Genomic DNA, 19,026 nt, shown 5'->3' with positions numbered 1-19,026 from the left:
GAAATCAATTTGTTGACATCCTGAAAAAAGCTTCTTATCCCTGCAGATGCCCTGTGAAGACCGTGTGTTAGGAAGTTCATTTGCAGAATTTTTGGAAGTATCACTCTTGAAGTTGTCCCATTCCGTTTCACTGTAGGTGTAATGTCTGAAGTGAAAAGTAATCAATTGTCGTACTGAATTTCATGAAGTTGCAGTGCATTTTTGTGTTTGGTTGTACTGATATGTTGAGAAATGAAATATTACTTTTCTTAGTTCACTGACTGCTCACATATTTTGCACTGAAGTAATTAACCATCAGCAGAAAAAAACTTAAGAACTGAAAGTATTAATGTAACTTGGCAGTTTACTGCATAAAGGAACACTGAATTTCGACGTGTTACTAGATTGGAGAGCAGCTACGAAGGCGGGTGAGGGCTGTGTTCTGCACAGAGAGAGAGGGAAGATACGTTGCTATGCTGCCAATTCCCTTCAGTCAGTTTACGCACTGAGGCAGCTGACGGCGAGCTAGCATAAACGTAGTTCCGCAGTGAACTTTAAAAACTGCATTCTTAGTAATGAGAATTGTTACGCGCGCGCACACACAAGCTACCACATAAAATTAATTAATATTGAACTTAATCACAACATTCCCAATCGTATAAAATATTGAGATAAATAATTTCTGTACGTCAAGTTCTATATGGTTGAAGACGACAGACTCTGTAAGTAAAACAGCTGTAAAGAAAATCATTTAAAAGGAAAACCACTGCATGTGGTAACAAGGTATATATGCAAAATTTTATGCTGTTTTTCGATTTGTAACAACTTCCTTGAAAACTCTAATTTATATAAGTGTAAGTAATAATGAATATTTTTCATGAAACTTCCTGGCAGATTAAAACTGTGTGCCCGACCGAGACTCGAACTCGGGACCTTTGCCTTGCGCGGGCAAGTGCTCTACCAACTGAGCTACCGAAGCACGACTCACGCCCGGTACTCACAGCTTTACTTCTGCCAGTACCTCGTCTCCTACCTTCCAAACTTTACAGAAGCTCTCCTGCGAACCTTGCAGAACTAGCACTCCTGAAAGAAAGGATATAGCGGAGACATGGCTTAGCCACAGCCTGGGGAATGTTTCCAGAATGAGATTTGCACTCTGCAGCGGAGTGTGCGCTGATATGAAACTTCCTGGCAGATTAAAACTGTGTGCCCGACCGAGACTCGAACTCGGGACCTTTGCCTTCCGCGGGCAAGTGCTCTACCAACTGAGCTACCGAAGCACGACTCACGCCCGCTACTCACAGCTTTACTTCTGTCAGTACCTCGTCTCCTACCTTCCAAACTTTACAGAAGCTCTCCTGCGAACCTTGCAGAACTAGCACTCCTGAAAGAAAGGATACTGCGGAGACATGGCTTAGCCACAGCCTGGGGGATGTTTCCAGAATGAGATTTTCGCTCTGCAGCGGAGTGTGCGCTGATATGAAACTTCCTGGCAGATTAAAACTGTGTGTCCGACCGAGACTCGAACTCGGGACCTTTGCCTTCGAGTTAGAGTCTCGGTCGGGCACACAGTTTTAATATGCCAGGAAGTTTCATATCAGCGCACACTCTGCTGCAGAGTGAAAATCTCATTCTGGAATATTTTTCCTACTGTATAACAGAAAGCAAATGAAAGTCCAGCGATGATGCTGAAACCTCAATGAAACGTCTCAGGTTGATAGCGCAAAAAGAAACAATTGTTTTGCTCAAGGCAGATCCCTTTCAAAAGTACAGTTTATTTGTAAAGCAAACACAGATGGAAGAGATTCAATCTCCAGGCGATACTCACACCATTTTGTCAGCAATCATGATGTATCTTCATTCTTTCTTTAAATACTGTCAGTGTTTAATGTTACATCTTTTGAACAACAAGGATTTGTTTCATTAATCAAATGAATTTTTGCATTGCTTACATTAGGTACCCACAGTGATAGAATAAATTTAGAGCGTTTTCAAGTTTTAATAATTTGTGACCATAAGGATATCAGAAACAATCGTTTAATGTTTTACTAAAAGCTAATTTTCTTTCATTGTGCAACCTGCTATGGGATTACAATATGTGTTCTTAATCGAACAAAATATGTTTTATGAAGAAAACAAATTGAACGAAATATGTTTTATGAAAAAAACAGCATCGTTATGAGGTCAAAGATGAAACTTGAGCTGCTACTAATCTTTCTCAGGCAGTCACACAAAGCCATAAGTAGCAGTAATTGGTACTTACATACTTCACAGCAAGAAATCCACTCCATCGTCTTCGCTGTCTTATGTAGATGAGTCAGATTCAGCAAGATTTATGACTAATGGTTCCATAACCATGCCCCTGCCAATTTCTCTCATCATCTGCAATTTTGAATGTATTGTTCTTTTCTGCAATATATGCTTTCATCTTAGCCCATACCAGCTTGATTGGGTTGTAATGGCAATGGTATGGGGGTAATTTAACATTACGGTGTCAATACTGCTTTGCAATTTTGTTTGTCTCATAAACTCTGATGGAGACTTATGTTGATTGACAAGAACCAGCATTTCTGCTCTGGTTTGCGACAAGTTAAGAGGTATTCCGTTAGATGACAGTCATACAATAATGTCTGCATTTTTGGAGTTCGTATTTGGAGCTTTGTTCACTTGTACTGAGTGGCTGCTCGCATTGTCCATGACTATAACTGAAGACGCAGGAATATGTGGCAATAATTGTTGTGTAAACCACCTTTTGATGATGATATATGTCATTTCAGAGTGGTAATCTTTAGAATTCTTAGCTTTAGATGCCTTAAAAATAAGCTTATCCTGGGGAATAAAGCCAGTATCTGCTGATCCGATATGAGGCAGTATAATTCTGTTACCCTTACCAAGAGGAACTTTTAATCCACTGTACCCGTCGCTCATTTTCCAGCACATAGCCCTTGCATGGTTCTGAGTAACAAAAGGTTCATCTAAGTAATAAATTTGAGCTGTGCCAACTTCTCTGATCTCCTGCATTGTTCTCAAAACACAGTCCTTGCAGCTACAATATCGCTTTGTTCCATTAATAATTTCCTACCATCGTTTGTTTTCTGATACCTGAACCTCATGTCTTTCAGTATCATCAACATGGTCCATTTGCTTCTGTTAAAATTTTCAGCTTCTTTCATACGCGAAATTAGTTTCTCTGCTGTTGGATACTCGCCTTCAGCGAACATGCTGAACACTATGCACCGCAAAATGTTTTTCGCAAAATCGTCTAGCTCACCCACTTCTTTTTTGCGGTTGTGTTGCTTCCCTGGTGATTTGAAAACAACTGAGCCACAGGCTTAAATAGATGTCTTAGCTTCACTGGATATTCTCTGAACAGTCCTCAAACCAATACCACAGGCTTCAGCTGTCTGCTCTCGGCATTTGGCAACGGCGCGACCCACACCTGGTGCCGGCATTGATTCAGTGGAAGATTGTCTCTTAGAGTATTGGTACACACAGAACACTGTTCCTCTTGCCTATTTGTGTAACACTTGGTGTGATTGCTTACCATGACTCATAATGAACACTATGAAGACAGTCGGCACTCAGCATTGAACATAAGTGACTGAAATAAACAGTTAAAACTTCTGAACACAGCACGACCCGCACAGATCGAAGGCAAGAATGTCACTGACTACAATTGGCTGAGTGTAAAGTGGTACACTTCCATATGCTTCTGCACATCCTACCATCACCCACCTTCGTAGCTGCTCTAGTCACCTTACACAACAATGTTGCAATGAAAAACTGAGAGAGAGAGAGAGAGAGAGAGAGAGAGAGAGAGAGAGAGAGAGAGAGAAGAAAATTTAGAACAATAATGAAACCAGTCCAGCAGTCATTGTTTCTTTTGAAGGAGGTATGTTCCATTAGGAAGCCAAGTAAGCATTAGTGATTATCAAAACCCTTACATAAGCTTACCTTCTTTTTATGGTGATATGTTGTTTTTAATAATAAAAGAACAAATCACAATCAGAAAGGCAGAAAAAGCATTTATACTGGCAATTGGGTATTTATATGAAAAATGCAACAAAAAATTGTTGTATATTAGTCGCAAAGAAATCATGAATATGTAAATTGTACGTATTCACATTCAAATTGAAGATGGGTAATATATTTAAAAAGGCATTCTGCCAAAATTCCAGTCTCTGCTTATGAGTTTTTATTATAATAATAATAATCTCCTTTCTGTACTGAACAGAAAAGTAGAAAGGAATATAAAGGTGGCAGCTGCAATGAAGGTTACCCAAAGATTGTCAGAAAGAAAATATTGGGTGAGATAAATTGCATGTAAGTTGTTCTGTAGGTCTGTGTAGCCAGTAACTTTCCCAATATCATTTTCTTTTTTAACTTACAAAGATTAGAAGTGCATTGATGCAGTGCACAATGGCAATGTGAAGGGGTTGCATAGGGAACTAGTGCTCAGGTGAAGGATCCACATGGCAAGGATTCTGAAGCAGTCATTGAAATTGAGCAGCATGTTCTGCCGCAAGGTGAGCAGTTATTCTCTTAGTCACTATTTGGTAATGGCCATTCATTCTGGCAGACAGCTGGTTGATAACCATGCCTATATAAAATGTAGTACAGAAATTGCAACAGAGCTGGTATATGAGACACTTGCTTTCACAGGTGGCCCTGCCTCTGATGGGATAGGACAAGCCTGTGCTGAATGGCTGAATTGAGCAAGTCTTGCACCAGGGCCCTCATAGGTATACGACCACAGTGGCAATGAGCTGGGAGCGGAAGTGACATAAAGCTGGACCAGGATTTTTAGGTTGGGCGGGCAACGAAATACCGCTTTAGGAGGGGTAGGAAAGATCGTGGTTGGTATGTCCCGCATTTACAAGCACAGTGGTGGGGAGTCAAAGCTTGGGCGACGGACATTTTCAATTGCTCCAGTCCAGGATGATGTCGGGTGATGAGGCGGGTGCTCCTTTAGAGCAGTTTCGTTGGAGTGATGAGAGGATTAGGGGCAGGTGTGAGGGTATGGTGTGGGAAATCTGTTTACGGATTGGGTTTGGACAGTAGTGGCAGTCTGTGCGGCCTTCACCATACTTTAGATAAGGGAATTCTAGTCACAGCAGATAAACCACCCATGGTTGAGCAGGTTGTATGGAAGTAATTTTTTGATGTAGGAGGAATGGCAGTTATCCTCTGCACCTGCTGCCTCTTCTCCCTCCAACTTGCCTAGCTCACACACTTGCGGCCTCTCTCCCAGCCATCAGCTACCCTTCTTCAGCTTTCCCTCCCACTCTTTTTCCCCTCACCCACCCCACCTGACACAACACGTCACCACAGGCTACTTGCCAAACTGCATATATTCATCCAGTACAATGCAGCTTTACTGGTGTGTGTGCATGGGTGTGTGTGAGAGCAGGGGTGTGTGCTTGTGTGGGTGAATTACTTTTCTGAATAATGATTAGTAGCAATATAGCTGATCACCAAAATCTTTTATCAGAAATAATTTAACAAAAAAAATTGGGAGTTGCATTAAAAGAACAGAAGATTCAAATTATGGCATTTCAAGAAACAAGAGTGACAGACAATAACACCATAGATTTCAGCAGTTATCATTTTTTTTAAAGTAAAACTGATAAAAGAATACTTAACAAAACACCACATTTGGGAGTTGATTTTAAATTCAATAACAGAGATAAAGCCCATTAATAATAGATTAATAGCATTTTTTCTTAAGTGCTCAAATAAAGCATACATTTTAATTAATACCCATATGCGAGTCAGTGAGGATAACCATAAAAAAACCTGAAGAAGTTAATGAAGCTTGGGAAACATTAGAAAGCATCTTCTTGAAAATTCTCTCAAACCATGTTAAAATATTAATGGGTGATTTTTATGCTCAATTAGGTAAAGAGAAAAAATATAAGAAAATGGTGAGTGGATTTCCTGCATATAAACGGACAAACCAGAATGGCCAAAGACTTGTTGAAATGTGCAAAAATTTTAACCTTAAAATCATGTCAACACATTTTAAAAAGACCCCTTCTAGACAAAAACCTTCATGAGTATCCAGTACATTTATTGAAGAATTTCAAATTGATCGTGTAGCAGTTTCATACCCTAACTGCAAAGAAATTTTAAGTGTCCAAGTTAGGATACAATTATTTAATACAAATAAAAGTAAAACTTCAGCTTCAAAAACTCTTCAAAACAAAAACAAAAAAAATGTTATCCCAAAATTTGACACTGCTGAAACTCCAACTCTAAGAAGTGAACTTGACAAAAAACAATCTAACAGTTGGCAAAGCCTAAAAGAAAAGATCATGAAAACAGCACAGAATTTAATTCTGCTTCAAAAAGAATAAAAGCACCCTTGGTGCAACATGGATTGTAAAAAAAGTAGTTCAGTGTAGACATGAGGCATTCAAAAATTGAAATAGTAACAAAACTGAAAATGCATACATGATCTTTTTAACTGTATGAAAAGAAACATCAAATTAATCTGACAGATTAAAAGAAACTACAAAAATGCCCAACTTTTGGAAATCGAAAGAGACTTCCAAAAGAACAGTACAAGAAACTTTTATAATACATTCAAATCAGGACTAACCAGTCACTGACCTCAAAGTCTTTGCTTCAAAAATGAAAATGTCAGTTGGGCTCTCAACAACCATGAAAATTGTGAAATACTGTCTAATTATTTTGAAAAACTATTAAACTGTCCAGGGACTGGAGCAGACTGCAAGCAGGGGAAACGAAATTTCTCAGAGCAGTTAAGGGAAAGCAAGAATGGACAGAGTAAAGAATGTAGAGATTAGAAAGGACGTTAAACAAGAAAATATGAGAGAAGAAACTGAAAAAAAAAGAGATTAAGATGATATGGGCATGTTAAGAGGATGCATGGGCAGAGACTCCCCAAAATTATGGAAGAACTAAAGATGGGTGGCTAAAGACCTAGAGGGCGCCCAAGAACACAGTGGAAAATGGGAGTGAGAATATCTGTGGAAAGGAGAGGTGTGACCTGGCAACAAGTGGAGGAAGAAAAGTGGTGGGAGGACCGAGCCAAATGGAGAGGACTCGTCAGCACCCAGATCCGGCAGTAGTTGGAGTGGGATCCGGATATAGATAGATTAAACTGTTCAGAACCAGCAAATAAATTCCAATCACAGCAAGCTGCTAATACTAGCCCTAACTCTACAGAATCTGATGAAATTGAAATCACTAAACAAATTAAGAGACTGAAAAACAATATAGCATCCCGAGAAGATAGTATAATTGCAGGACTACTAAAAAATCAGCTGTTCTTAACACTATAGAAGAGACCATTTAACTAATAGGACATATCTTCCAAACTGAGAAAATACCTGAGGACTTGAAACTGCCCTAATTCATGTGTTGCATAAAAAAGGGAATACAGCTGATGTTGATAATTACCGACGAATCTCTCTTCTCCTAGTAATATACAATATTCTCTTGCTGTGTACTTGATCAAGCCCAAGAAATGTGTAGGTTTATTAGATTACAAAACACAAACCGTTTCACTGTTTCAAAACAGCGTATCGGAACATTACATTGTACTGTTCCATTTGTTTCGAAAACAGTTACGTGTCTCAGTTTGCCCATCTCTACTATCAGCAAATTGGACCTCAGGCCGTGCCTCCAGCCTCCCTGATGGGCGTCTCAAAATTGGTAAACACCAAGTAGGCTGCAGACCAAACAGATCCTGTCTGGAACAAATTCTTAATTTAAAACTAATCCTTAGGCAACAAAGGATTTCTTGTAACGATATTATATGTAGATGTGTGGATTTTTTAAAAATGTTTACCATTCAGTTGATCGTGAATCTGTTTTCCAAATTTTAAAGGAACAAGGGCTGGATAGTAAAACTCTTAACACTGATTAAGGAATGTTAACTGACACTAACATTAAAGTTAAATTCATGAGAGAAATTTCTGAACCATTTGATATAAAGAGTGGTGTTACACAGGGAGGTGGACTTTCCCCATTACTGTTTAACTTTGTTTTGGAAAAGATAATTACAGAATGGTAAAATCAAAAGTTGAGTCAAAATATAGATCAATCAGTTAGGTAGAAGTGATATTAGAGTAGGTTGCCTCATGGCTGCAGATGATCTGGCAACTTTAACTAGGGATATTACGACAGCTCAAAAACAAATTGAAGTTCTTTAAGATGGTGCAGAAAAAGTAGGACTACAAATACCATTTGAAAAAATGGACTATATGACCTGCAACAAACAAGCACCAATTTTTTGAACACGAAATACGGAAAACTGAGCCATTTAAATGGATCACTGCAGTTAAGGAGTATCTTAAAGTAGCTGGTATAACTCAGGCAGACGTTATGAATACAAAAACATTCAGATAAAAGATATTTAATCGGAAAATTTGGCAGAGGGAAATTAGAAAACGGACTGGAGCCACTGTAGTCTGATGAAACAAGAGACTTCGTTTTAAAAGGATGAGACAAAGTTGGACACAAAGGAAGGCCGACCATCAAAAGCAACATTCATGGATTGTACCTTCTGTGGTCCTATTGGGCCCATACATGAATAATAATTATAGTTAACAAAAACCAACACACAAGTTAGTTCCAGTCAGTTTATAATTTCATGTGAGTAAGTTTTTGTAAACTGTCTAAAGAGTTCATTCCCATCACATCAGTGTATTCTACTGAATGAAGAGTATTGTAGCATTAGACAAGGGACTTTATCAGCATAATGTTAATGCTTGTCTGTGTTTGCCTCGGTTTTTCAGATTGCGCAGCTGCGAAGCTGCTTATGGATTGCTGCAGACATACAGCAACTCGTATGAGAAAGAGGTTGCATGGGTGGATGAGAGCTATGGAAAACTAAGTGGTCTTGCTCCAATTGAAGACCGTGCGAAGGAGCAGTTGGAACCAACACGAGTAAGAACTTCATTTGTGTATTTATGAAACTGTTTCTCTGTAGAAATGTTTGTGTCTCTTTTGTAACTGATGTACATTGTTTTATCTCTGAACATTTCTATCTCCATCTAACATTGTGTTCAGTTCATGGCACAAATGCAGTGGCATAAACGGCAAATGAAAGTACTCAGTCTGAAATCCATATACACTCCTGGAAATTGAAATAAGAACACCGTGAATTCATTGTCCCAGGAAGGGGAAACTTTATTGACACATTCCTGGGGTCAGATACATCACATGATCACACTGACAGAACCACAGGCACATAGACACAGGCAACAGAGCATGCACAATGTCGGCACTAGTACAGTGTATATCCACCTTTCGCAGCAATGCAGGCTGCTATTCTCCCATGGAGACGATCGTAGAGATGCTGGATGTAGTCCTGTGGAACGGCTTGCCATGCCATTTCCACCTGGCGCCTCAGTTGGACCAGCGTTCGTGCTGGACGTGCAGACCGCGTGAGACGACGCTTCATCCAGTCCCAAACATGCTCAATGTGCTGGATGTAGTCCTGTGGAACGGCTTGCCATGCCATTTCCACCTGGCGCCTCAGTTGGACCAGCGTTCGTGCTGGACGTGCAGACCGCGTGAGACGACGCTTCATCCAGTCCCAAACATGCTCAATGTGGGACAGATCCGGAGATCTTGCTGGCCAGGGTAGTTGACTTACACCTTCTAGAGCACGTTGGGTGGCACGGGATACATGCGGACGTGCATTGTCCTGTTGGAACAGCAAGTTCCCTTGCCGGTCTAGGAATGGTAGAACGATGGGTTCGATGACGGTTTGGATGTACCGTGCACTATTCAGTGTCCCCTCGACGATCACCAGTGGTGTACGGCCAGTGTAGGAGATCGCTCCCCACACCATGATGCCGGGTGTTGGCCCTGTGTGCCTCGGTCGTATGCAGTCCTGATTGTGGCGCTCACCTGCACGGCGCCAAACACGCATACGTCCATCATTGGCACCAAGGCAGAAGCGACTCTCATCGCTGAAGACGACACGTCTCCATTCGTCCCTCCATTCACGCCTGTCGCGACACCACTGGAGGCGGGCTGCACGATGTTGGGGCGTGAGCGGAAGACGGCCTAACGGTGTGCGGGACCGTAGCCCAGCTTCATGGAGACGGTTGCGAATGGTCCTCGCCGATACCCCAGGAGCAACAGTGTCCCTAATTTGCTGAGAAGTGGCGGTGCGGTCCCCTACGGCACTGCGTAGGATCCTACGGTCTTGGCGTGCATCCGTGCGTCGCTGCGGTCCGGTCCCAGGTCGACGGGCACGTGCACCTTCCGCCGACCACTGGAGACAACATCGATGTACTGTGGAGACCTCACGCCCCACGTGTTGAGCAATTCGGCGGTACGTCCACCCGGCCTCCCGCATGCCCACTATACGCCCTCGCTCAAAGTCCGTCAACGGCACATACGGTTCACGTCCATGCTGTCGCGGAATGCTACCAGTGTTAAAGACTGCGATGGAGCTCCGTATGCCACGGCAAACTGGCTGACACTGATGGCGGCGGTGCACAAATGCTGCGCAGCTAGCGCCATTCGACGGCCAACACCGCGGTTCCTGGTGTGTCCGCTGTGCCGTGCGTGTGATCATTGTTTGTACAGCCCTCTCGCAGTGTCTGGAGCAAGTATGGTGGGTCTGACACACCGGTGTCAATGTGTTCTTTTTTTCATTTCCAGGAGTGTATATAAAGACACAGTTGTACAAAGAACAATACACAATGATACGTTGCCAATGTTGAAGACTTTCTCTCACACATCGCCCCTCCCTCCTCCTACCCTTTTCCCATCTCCCTTATGTGTTCATGTTTATAACAATGAAAACCATCATTTTTTGACAATATAATTTAACTGGATGGATAAAAATATCTACTCACCAAGCTTTGGTGGAATACACATATAAAAGGAGGTTATAATTAAGCAAGCTTTCAGACCAAGTGACTTTTTTTTCTGGCAGAAGGATTGAAGAGCAAGGAAGAGGTTTGAAAGAACAGAACTGGAGAGATCTAGGAAAAGGGGTAGATTTTGGAAAAGTCACCCCAAACCTTGGGTCAGGGGAGGCTTACTAGACAGGATGTGAAGGAAAGACTAATTATTGGGGACTGGATGAGATATGAAAACCTGAGAGCTTCAAGGTGGAAGAAAGGGTAATATGCAATACAGAGGTTACTGCTAAAACAACATGCATGAGTTAATAGGATTGAAAAGCAAAGTGCATTGTACATAACAGAGGTAGGAGGGGGACAGCGAAAAATACACTGGTAAGAAAATGAAAGATGTAGAAGTGAAGAAATGTTGAGATAGACGAAATTAACATAAATTAAGCCAGTTGGGTGGTGGGAACCAAGGACAGATTGTAGCGCTAGTTCCGCCCTGCAGAGTTCTGAGAAACTGGTGTCTGGGGGAAGGATACAGATGGCGCATGTGGTGAAGTGGCCTCTGAGGACATGACTGTCATGTTGTAGAACATGCTCTACAACAGGATATTGTGTGTTGCCAGAGTACACCCTCTGCCTAAGCCCATTCATCCTAACTGATAATCTGTTGGTAGTCATGTCAATGTAAAACGGCGAACAGTGTTTACATAACAGCTTGTATACGACGTGTCATTTCATAGGTGACTCTCCTTTTGATAGTGTATGTTTTGCCAGTTACGGCGCTGGCATAGGTGGTAGTAGGAGGACGCATAGTGCAAGTCTTGTAGTGGGGACGATCACAGGGGTAGGAGCCATAATGTAGGGAGACGGGTGCAGGAGCAGCGTAGGATCTGACAAAGATATTGCGAAGATTGAAAAGCTACTCTTGGTGTGAGAGCAAAATCTCAGAAAGAATGAATCTCATTTCAGGGCATGATTTTAAAAGGAAGTCACAGCCCTGTCGAAGTAGCTGATTAATAAATTTCAGACCAAGATAATACTGAGTGACAGGTGATGTGCTCCAAAGTTGTTTTTTTGGAGGGATCAGCAGTATGAGGACTGGATATGGTGGCCTTGGAAATCTGCTTTTGAACTAGGCTGGTGGGGTAATTATGCTCAGTATTGGCTGAGGTGTGGATGGTGGTGTATTCATGGAAGAGTTGGGATCCAAACAAATGTGTTTGCCTTGAATGCCAAGGCTTTATTCATGTTTATCATTTTTCTTTGTTGTTTGGAAGGGAAAAAGTGACAAGAGAGAACATACATTGAGAAGCAATTCACCACACATTGTCTTATTTGATGAGCAGCATGTTCAGCTACTTGGCATCTGCCACTCCGCCTGAATCTGGTGATAGGTCAGAAAAAAAAAAAAGAAAAAAAAGTACTAAGACTCCACTAATCAAGCCATTATCCTTTTCTTGAGCTCAAGTGCTGTGACTTGGAACAAAGGTTTTACAGCGAGTCCTTCTGCTTCCACATTCTATGGACAATATCCACAACTCGCCCTCAAAATGTACACACATGTGACAGTTGCTGACATAAAATTCTGATGCCATTTCAGCTAGCATGATTGTTTGATTGATTGGGGTGGATGTTTCTGATGCCATTTGTAAGTCACCCATAGATGTGATATCATTAAATACTATATATATAGTGTGTGTGTGTGTGTGTGTGTGTGTGTGTGTGTTTTGGAGGGGGGAGAGGGGGGGTTGTACTGGAAATTTATTTTTTTTTTATTATTTTTTTTATTTTTATTTATTTTTTTTTATTTTTTTTTTGCAGCATCCAAGTTAGTATGTGTCATCATTCTAGTTTGTAGCACTGTGCACTTTTTGAATTGAAAGATGAACATGAACTTTCTATAAGCAGCCCCATCTGTTTTCACTGAAACTCATAACAATATTCTGAAAAACATAGATTGGTACTCTCTGTATGGAGGAGACATTGAGTCACATCCAGGCATAACAAAAAGAACTGTCGAATTGTTTTTGTACATAGTGGTTCCACGCATTGTGACTATTTGATTATGCATTTTTTTGCCTCTAATATCACATAAAATTAACAAATCAGCTTATTTACATGCCTTTTTTCTCTTGCTGACAGGTATCTAGTTATTAAAAATTTCATTCCATTTAATTAATCTTACTATATTAATGAAGTATTAAATTCAGTTAGTAAGAGTGGTACTAAGTAAAGTTTGACTGTGTAAAGCTATGCTTGAGATGAAACATTTTGGTATCTAGTTCCAAAGAGCTGCAGCATAAAAAAACAGATTGTTTCCTCTTGAATAAGTCTAGAAACCAGTCTAAAAATGGAGACTACCCAGCTATGATCAGAGAGGCATATACCGGACCATTTGCGTTAAGGTTCCTTATCTTTATTTTCTTTGCTTGATTGACTGTTGAAAAAATAATGGATTGTGATTTTAGAAATATAGTGGTTAACACTCACTTGAGAGTTCCATTTATTTATGACATGAACATATTCATATCATTTGGTGAAACGATTTGTATCGGAATTATAAGGGATACTTGCTTTGGGAAATAAAGCAGTTTTTTTCTCCTAGTCAAAAATTTTTGAGAGGTATTTCTCATACTGTAAAGCTGCTATTAGCTCTTTCACTACTTCGAGTAAAATTATGAGATAAATAAAGAAATAATTTGTATAATTATCTACAGAAATTAAAATTTTTAATTTCATTAATTGTTTTTCTGTTTGTCACAGGTGCTGTACAACAATGTATTGGAGAAAGCACCAGCAATTGAGCAGGTTAATGTTGTTGGTGGGCGATTTATCCGGGAAGCGAAGGTGAGTTTTATGGCACAACACAGGTAATTGGCTAAGTTTTATATTAGGTTTTCAGATTACTAGCGATGTAGAAAATGCAACATGTGGCATCAAAACACCAGGCAGCTGTTAGAGACTGTAGTTATAATTCTACAAGGTTTTGAGTCCACCTTCATGTTTTGAATGTGTGTGGTGTGAGTGGATTTACTATTTGTAAATAGTAATTGTACATACTATAACCTATACAGATATCTAATGCCATATACCTACTGACTCTCTGTTACATGCCTTTAGAACTTAACTTCAAAAACATTTTGTGGGTAGCAGTAACATTCTGTTAATATTCTCAAACATAACCTCATTATTATGATCACTCTTAGGGAAACACAACACCTATGTTGTTGCTTTGCCTGTCAGTTAATTGATATATGGTGTAATAGTGGGTGAGCTAAAATAATGTTAGATGCGTATTTGAAGATAATGCTAATCTATCAGGCACAATATTTATCATCATGTTAACCTTTCTTTCTGGTACATCAGTTCAGTTCATGTGGAGTCTAAATGTTCAGTATTCTAAATCACCACTTTTTAAATTTATTTTTGATCATATTAGTCAGATATCATCTTCCAAATGATTTATAAAATTGGAAAGGCACAGAATGGCTGGCCTTTATGCACCCCCATGAGGTGAAATTCCAGTACTGCTGATAAAAACATTAAGCAAATTAAAAACAAAAAACTATGAAATATGTCTGCTGACAGTACTGGAATTTGGTTTCTCCAAGATAAGTAGTGGCAAGCCGATCTAGTTATTGATGATCTGTCTTTTTGCAATTTATAAAAATGGTATTTCACATTTTTAGACCAATGTATTATTCAGTTACATCAAAATGCTGACACTGTTCTGGAAACGCCACAGATTGTCATTAGCGTCATGCAGTACACTGATACTGTTGGCATGATCAGATTGTTTACAAGTGATTTGCATTTTTCCCCTTTCACTGTGTTTGCTCTTTGATTATATCTATAGGAGAGTGAAGTATAAGTGGTGACAGATGTTTCCACTATGTTGCACTCTTCTTGCTTGCTTGCTGCGAAGAAGGAACAAACACAACAGAAGGTCATAATTCATCCTCCTGTGTACACAAAATCTATTCATGATAACAACATAACTTTCCTGTCAGGAGGGGGGGGGGGGGGGGGGGGGGAGTTAAATAAACATAATTATTTTATGAATGGTGGCCTCTTGCACTGCAGAAATGAAATGTTTAAAAAATCAAATAACACACTATGGTCCATGAACTTTGAATTTTACATTTAATACCAGAGTCTTCCTTCATTCGAATCCTGTATTTTTTATTTTGTGCCTGAGATTTTCTTCACTTCATAATTTTAGCTTGTATACTCATTGTTTTGGCTTAGTATTTTCAAATTTTCGTACACTTCTGTTCTCATTCATGAAATTTTTAATGAACTTGTTCATTATATTCAATACTGTATAGTGTTGTTGATCATTTATGGATATTGTGGTATATTTCTTGTGTTTGGTGATGGTTTCTAGAATGTGTTTGGGATTTGCACCATCTTCCCACTCTGTCTTCTTGTTTTTCACAGTTTTTATGAGTATATAACACATACAAACTTCAAATTATGTGAAATTGTAATGATTTAAAATTCTTTTCAGTTCAGCACTTACATTGCTGTGTATCAAAGTCAAACTCACAAGTTCTACCTACTGCATCAAAATGCGTAGCTTAGAAAGCTGATAGTTAACAACTAGCCAAACATTTAACTACTGTTTTGTCATTAAGAAATGAGTTACACATTTTCATGCAGTTTTATTATTCCTGATGTAAAAACATTTAACAGATTATATAGATGCGCTCCTCATGTGACAAAATTGACATTCATAAAGAGTAGTTTCGTAATTTTGGTGGATATATTCAACAAATTCTTTTCAGTAATTGTTCGTTTGAGTTGCTTTACATTTAAATTCCTGATATATATATAAAAACTGCTGATAATGTACATTACAGTGCAGAACAGTCTAAGAATCAATGTAAAGAAAATAAAGAGAAAAGAATGAGAATTTTTGGATTTCACATGAGGATCACTGGTTCATTTTTTGATATATGTCATATTGGGGAAATACATTGGGTGGCACTCCATATTCATTCATGGGTTGGTGATGGCATGACTGACTGAGGTGAGGGGCCAACTAACCTGACTAACATGCGGCCGGCCCCGCACACCCGCAGATCTACGACCTGCGCCTGCAGCACTATGCGTCGTGGCTGGTTGATGAGGTTCACCCAAGCATGGACACAGTGATTGGGAGAGGCAGATCCAATGGAGACAATCGTGCTGACCGCATTCCTGGTGCAACTGCTGTTGCTGCGCAGCTGGATGCACTCAACCACCGCTACCGAGCACTGCTGTCTCTGCTGTACGATCGATTGAAACAGATTGCAACTTTGTGCCCCAATGAACCTTCAGTGCAGGTAATTTCTGTGTATGTAATTTTGTTTATATCCTATGTTGTAGTTTGAATAAACATGAAATGTAATGTGGAGGGTCAAGGAAAAGAGTTTTAAGATTTTTATTTGTTGCAAGATACAAAAGATAGAAACACATTTGCAATGTTTCTGGGCATAGAGTAGCTCGAAGTATTGAATCCTCTGTGTAGAAGTTCAGTATGAACCTGTAGTGGCATTATTGCTTGTCAGTAGGAAATTACAGACAATAGCACTGTATGCACATTATGAATAAATTTTTAACTGAAACTACATTCCAGTGTGTGCTCAACAGGCAGCTATTTCCTCACAATAAAGAAATTTAATAGTAACACCAAAAATTCATAGAAGATTATTGTAACTGCAAATGGAAAATTGTAGGTTTTCAATACCTTTTGGATACAAAATTATTTAACATATGTGAAATGTACATTGCAAGCAAGCAATTTACTTGAAGTTATTCAAGCAAGGGTTTTCATATGGAGCCATACAAGACACAGTTAGTGCAGTTGTGACATCCTGCTGACAACAACATGCAGTTCAAATTTGCAAGTTTCTAGAGGATGTGAAAGTCGAAAATTTTGTGGAAATATTTTGTTTTCTGGCTGACTCTATATTGGAACTTTATGGTAAAATTAGTCACCATAAAATCATAATTTCTGGTTTTGAACATGCTATTATAACTGTGAACATGAAAGTGAATCTACACTTCGTAAAAAATTAAACCTTTGAAGTATTATATTTTGAAATGCAATAGATTAACACTAATAGTTAATAATTAGAGCATACACACCAGTATATATTTCTAGAACTTCTTTGAGAGATTTATTGGTAAGTTTTTTCATGTATTTTCGCAAAATCGTTTATAAACGTTCGGTCCCCTTTTTCCTTGATTAGGGTTGTATAATTTGGCATCACTAAACTTTTAGTTAAATTTTTCAACAGTATTGTGGAAAGTATAGAGGAGACACTGCGTCACAGACAGGCACAACAAAAATGCTATACGCTTTAGCATTCGGCCTAAAGGCCCTTTTCTGTAGTAACATCTACCTACCTTTCCCTTTTAAGTTCACATTCACATTCACACTCACACTAAGTGCCAGAGTCTTCTTTTAATAGTATTTGCTATAGGAAGAGGCTATTTCACTGTGTCCTTGACACAATATAATATTAAGTTACAGCCTTGCAATTTCTTCAGCTGACCAATTTGTACACCACCCTCTCATAGCCAGTTATCATCGACAGAGAAAGAACAGTCAATCACTTTTTGAAAAGTTTTATTTTTTAGTAACTCAGCATTACACTAAGGGGGATGAACCTGTAAATCTGTATTCTTTTACCTAAGTTCTTTTATTTCTTTGTCCATAGTTTTTAATTATTGTCACAAGCCCGAATTATAGCATTTACTGCATTGTTTAATATTATGTTTTCTTCTGCTTGTGGTTTCTTCATTAGTTGTACTTTTTTTATGGTAGCTTCACTTCTGTGCTCGAATTTCTCATTACTGAGCCCATTACTACCGCCTAAATCAACTCTGTAGCTGAAACAGCTGAAACATGAGCCATAAGTTTGCACTTCCGAGGAAGATTCAACAGCTCACTTTTCAGCTCCCTTTCATAAACCGAATCAGCAAGATGTATTGAGTACACATAAGCATTAACAACTGAAAACAAACCATCTTGTTTAAAAGCATTTATCCATTTTGTTTTTTGCCTCTTTGTTGTTAGGAAATATATGAAACTTAATTCCAAACTTTTTTGTTCTCTGAAGTTCTTACTATACCTTGTGATAACACAGAATCCATTATTTTAAACCGGAAATAATTCAGAACATGTTCTCAGAAGCCCTCAATACACTAATAATGGTAGCACAACTTTACATTTAATTGACAGTCATTGATAAGAACTCACACTTACTTGTACTCACTCAAAAATGGAATGACATCACAATAAATTAATGGCAATGACGAGCTACTGAGTAGTGACTGGGTGGGTTACGCTGTCAGTAACACAGCCTGCTATAGCATACATACCCGTGATCCGCACCATGTATTCTAGTAACCATGATTTCAATCTCTCTTTTTTTTAAATACCTGTTGCCCACTGAATGAGTTAGCTATACAGAGAGTGGTTGCTTTTTCTCTCTACCTTATGAATATAGTTCCTTATTTGTCCTTCAGGCTTTTTCTTTCAACTCATCTTTTATGTCTATTCAACAAGAAAATGAAACGAGGCGTTCTTACTATAAAGTAAATTATGATTGCTAACTCATACGCTTATTACTTCCTCATCTTTCAGGTACTGGTGTCACAGATGGAACCAAGGGACCTCAAAACATTCCGAACAGAATTTAATATATATGAGTCTACGGAGGAATCTCAGTTCAACAGCAGACAGTATACTACAAAGTAAGAAATATGTTGTCAATATCGACACCTATATGTTGATTTTAATGATTGTACTTGTCCATTATTGTAAGTAAAGAAAAACACTATTGAAACCAGTCTATTGAGCGTCATAAATGATTTTCAGTTGATGTGGTAGAAGCCATTTTTTCCCCTACAGAAGTTGTGCTTATGCAGTAAAAAATGCAACAGAGATCCAAATCAAGGTCTACGACGTGGCACAAAAATGTCAGTTTAACCTGAATTCGATTATGAACTACTCTAAAACATGTGGCAGTCTTGCACAAATGGAAAACTCAGTTGCTTGTGGCACATTACTTTAAGTATTTCAAATTTGGTTACTAACGACAGGGTACCCATTGGCTTAGTGCAAAATCTCTCCTCTATTTTAGGTAACACTGAAATGAATAATCAGTTTATTTAATTTTTTTCTGTGTTGGTAGAGCTCCCCTTTTAATTC

General features: G+C 39.1%; 1 protein-coding gene and 2 non-coding genes across 3 annotated transcripts in view; 1 reads left to right on the top strand and 2 right to left on the bottom strand.

Annotated features, from left to right (window-relative positions):
* LOC126092273 (microtubule-actin cross-linking factor 1) overlaps positions 1 to 19,026 on the top strand; it is a 497,641-nt gene that overhangs the window by 276,697 nt on the left and 201,918 nt on the right. Inside the window, exons 23-26 of the mRNA XM_049907790.1 lie at positions 8,745 to 8,895; positions 13,587 to 13,670; positions 15,908 to 16,150; positions 18,460 to 18,569. Coding sequence (XP_049763747.1) covers positions 8,745 to 8,895; positions 13,587 to 13,670; positions 15,908 to 16,150; positions 18,460 to 18,569 — 588 coding nt within the window. The remainder of the gene's footprint in view (positions 1 to 8,744; positions 8,896 to 13,586; positions 13,671 to 15,907; positions 16,151 to 18,459; positions 18,570 to 19,026) is intronic.
* On the bottom strand, positions 885 to 959 carry Trnaa-cgc (transfer RNA alanine (anticodon CGC)). Its single transcript has one exon. It is a non-coding gene; the product is annotated as a tRNA-Ala (tRNA).
* On the bottom strand, positions 1,186 to 1,260 carry Trnap-cgg (transfer RNA proline (anticodon CGG)). Its single transcript has one exon. It is a non-coding gene; the product is annotated as a tRNA-Pro (tRNA).

The sequence above is a fragment of the Schistocerca cancellata genome, chromosome 7 (assembly GCF_023864275.1).
Source record: "Schistocerca cancellata isolate TAMUIC-IGC-003103 chromosome 7, iqSchCanc2.1, whole genome shotgun sequence".
NCBI classification, from domain to species: Eukaryota; Metazoa; Arthropoda; class Insecta; order Orthoptera; family Acrididae; genus Schistocerca; species Schistocerca cancellata.
Note: the sequence above shows the minus strand (reverse complement) of the source record. Positions and strands in the feature narration are given on the sequence as shown.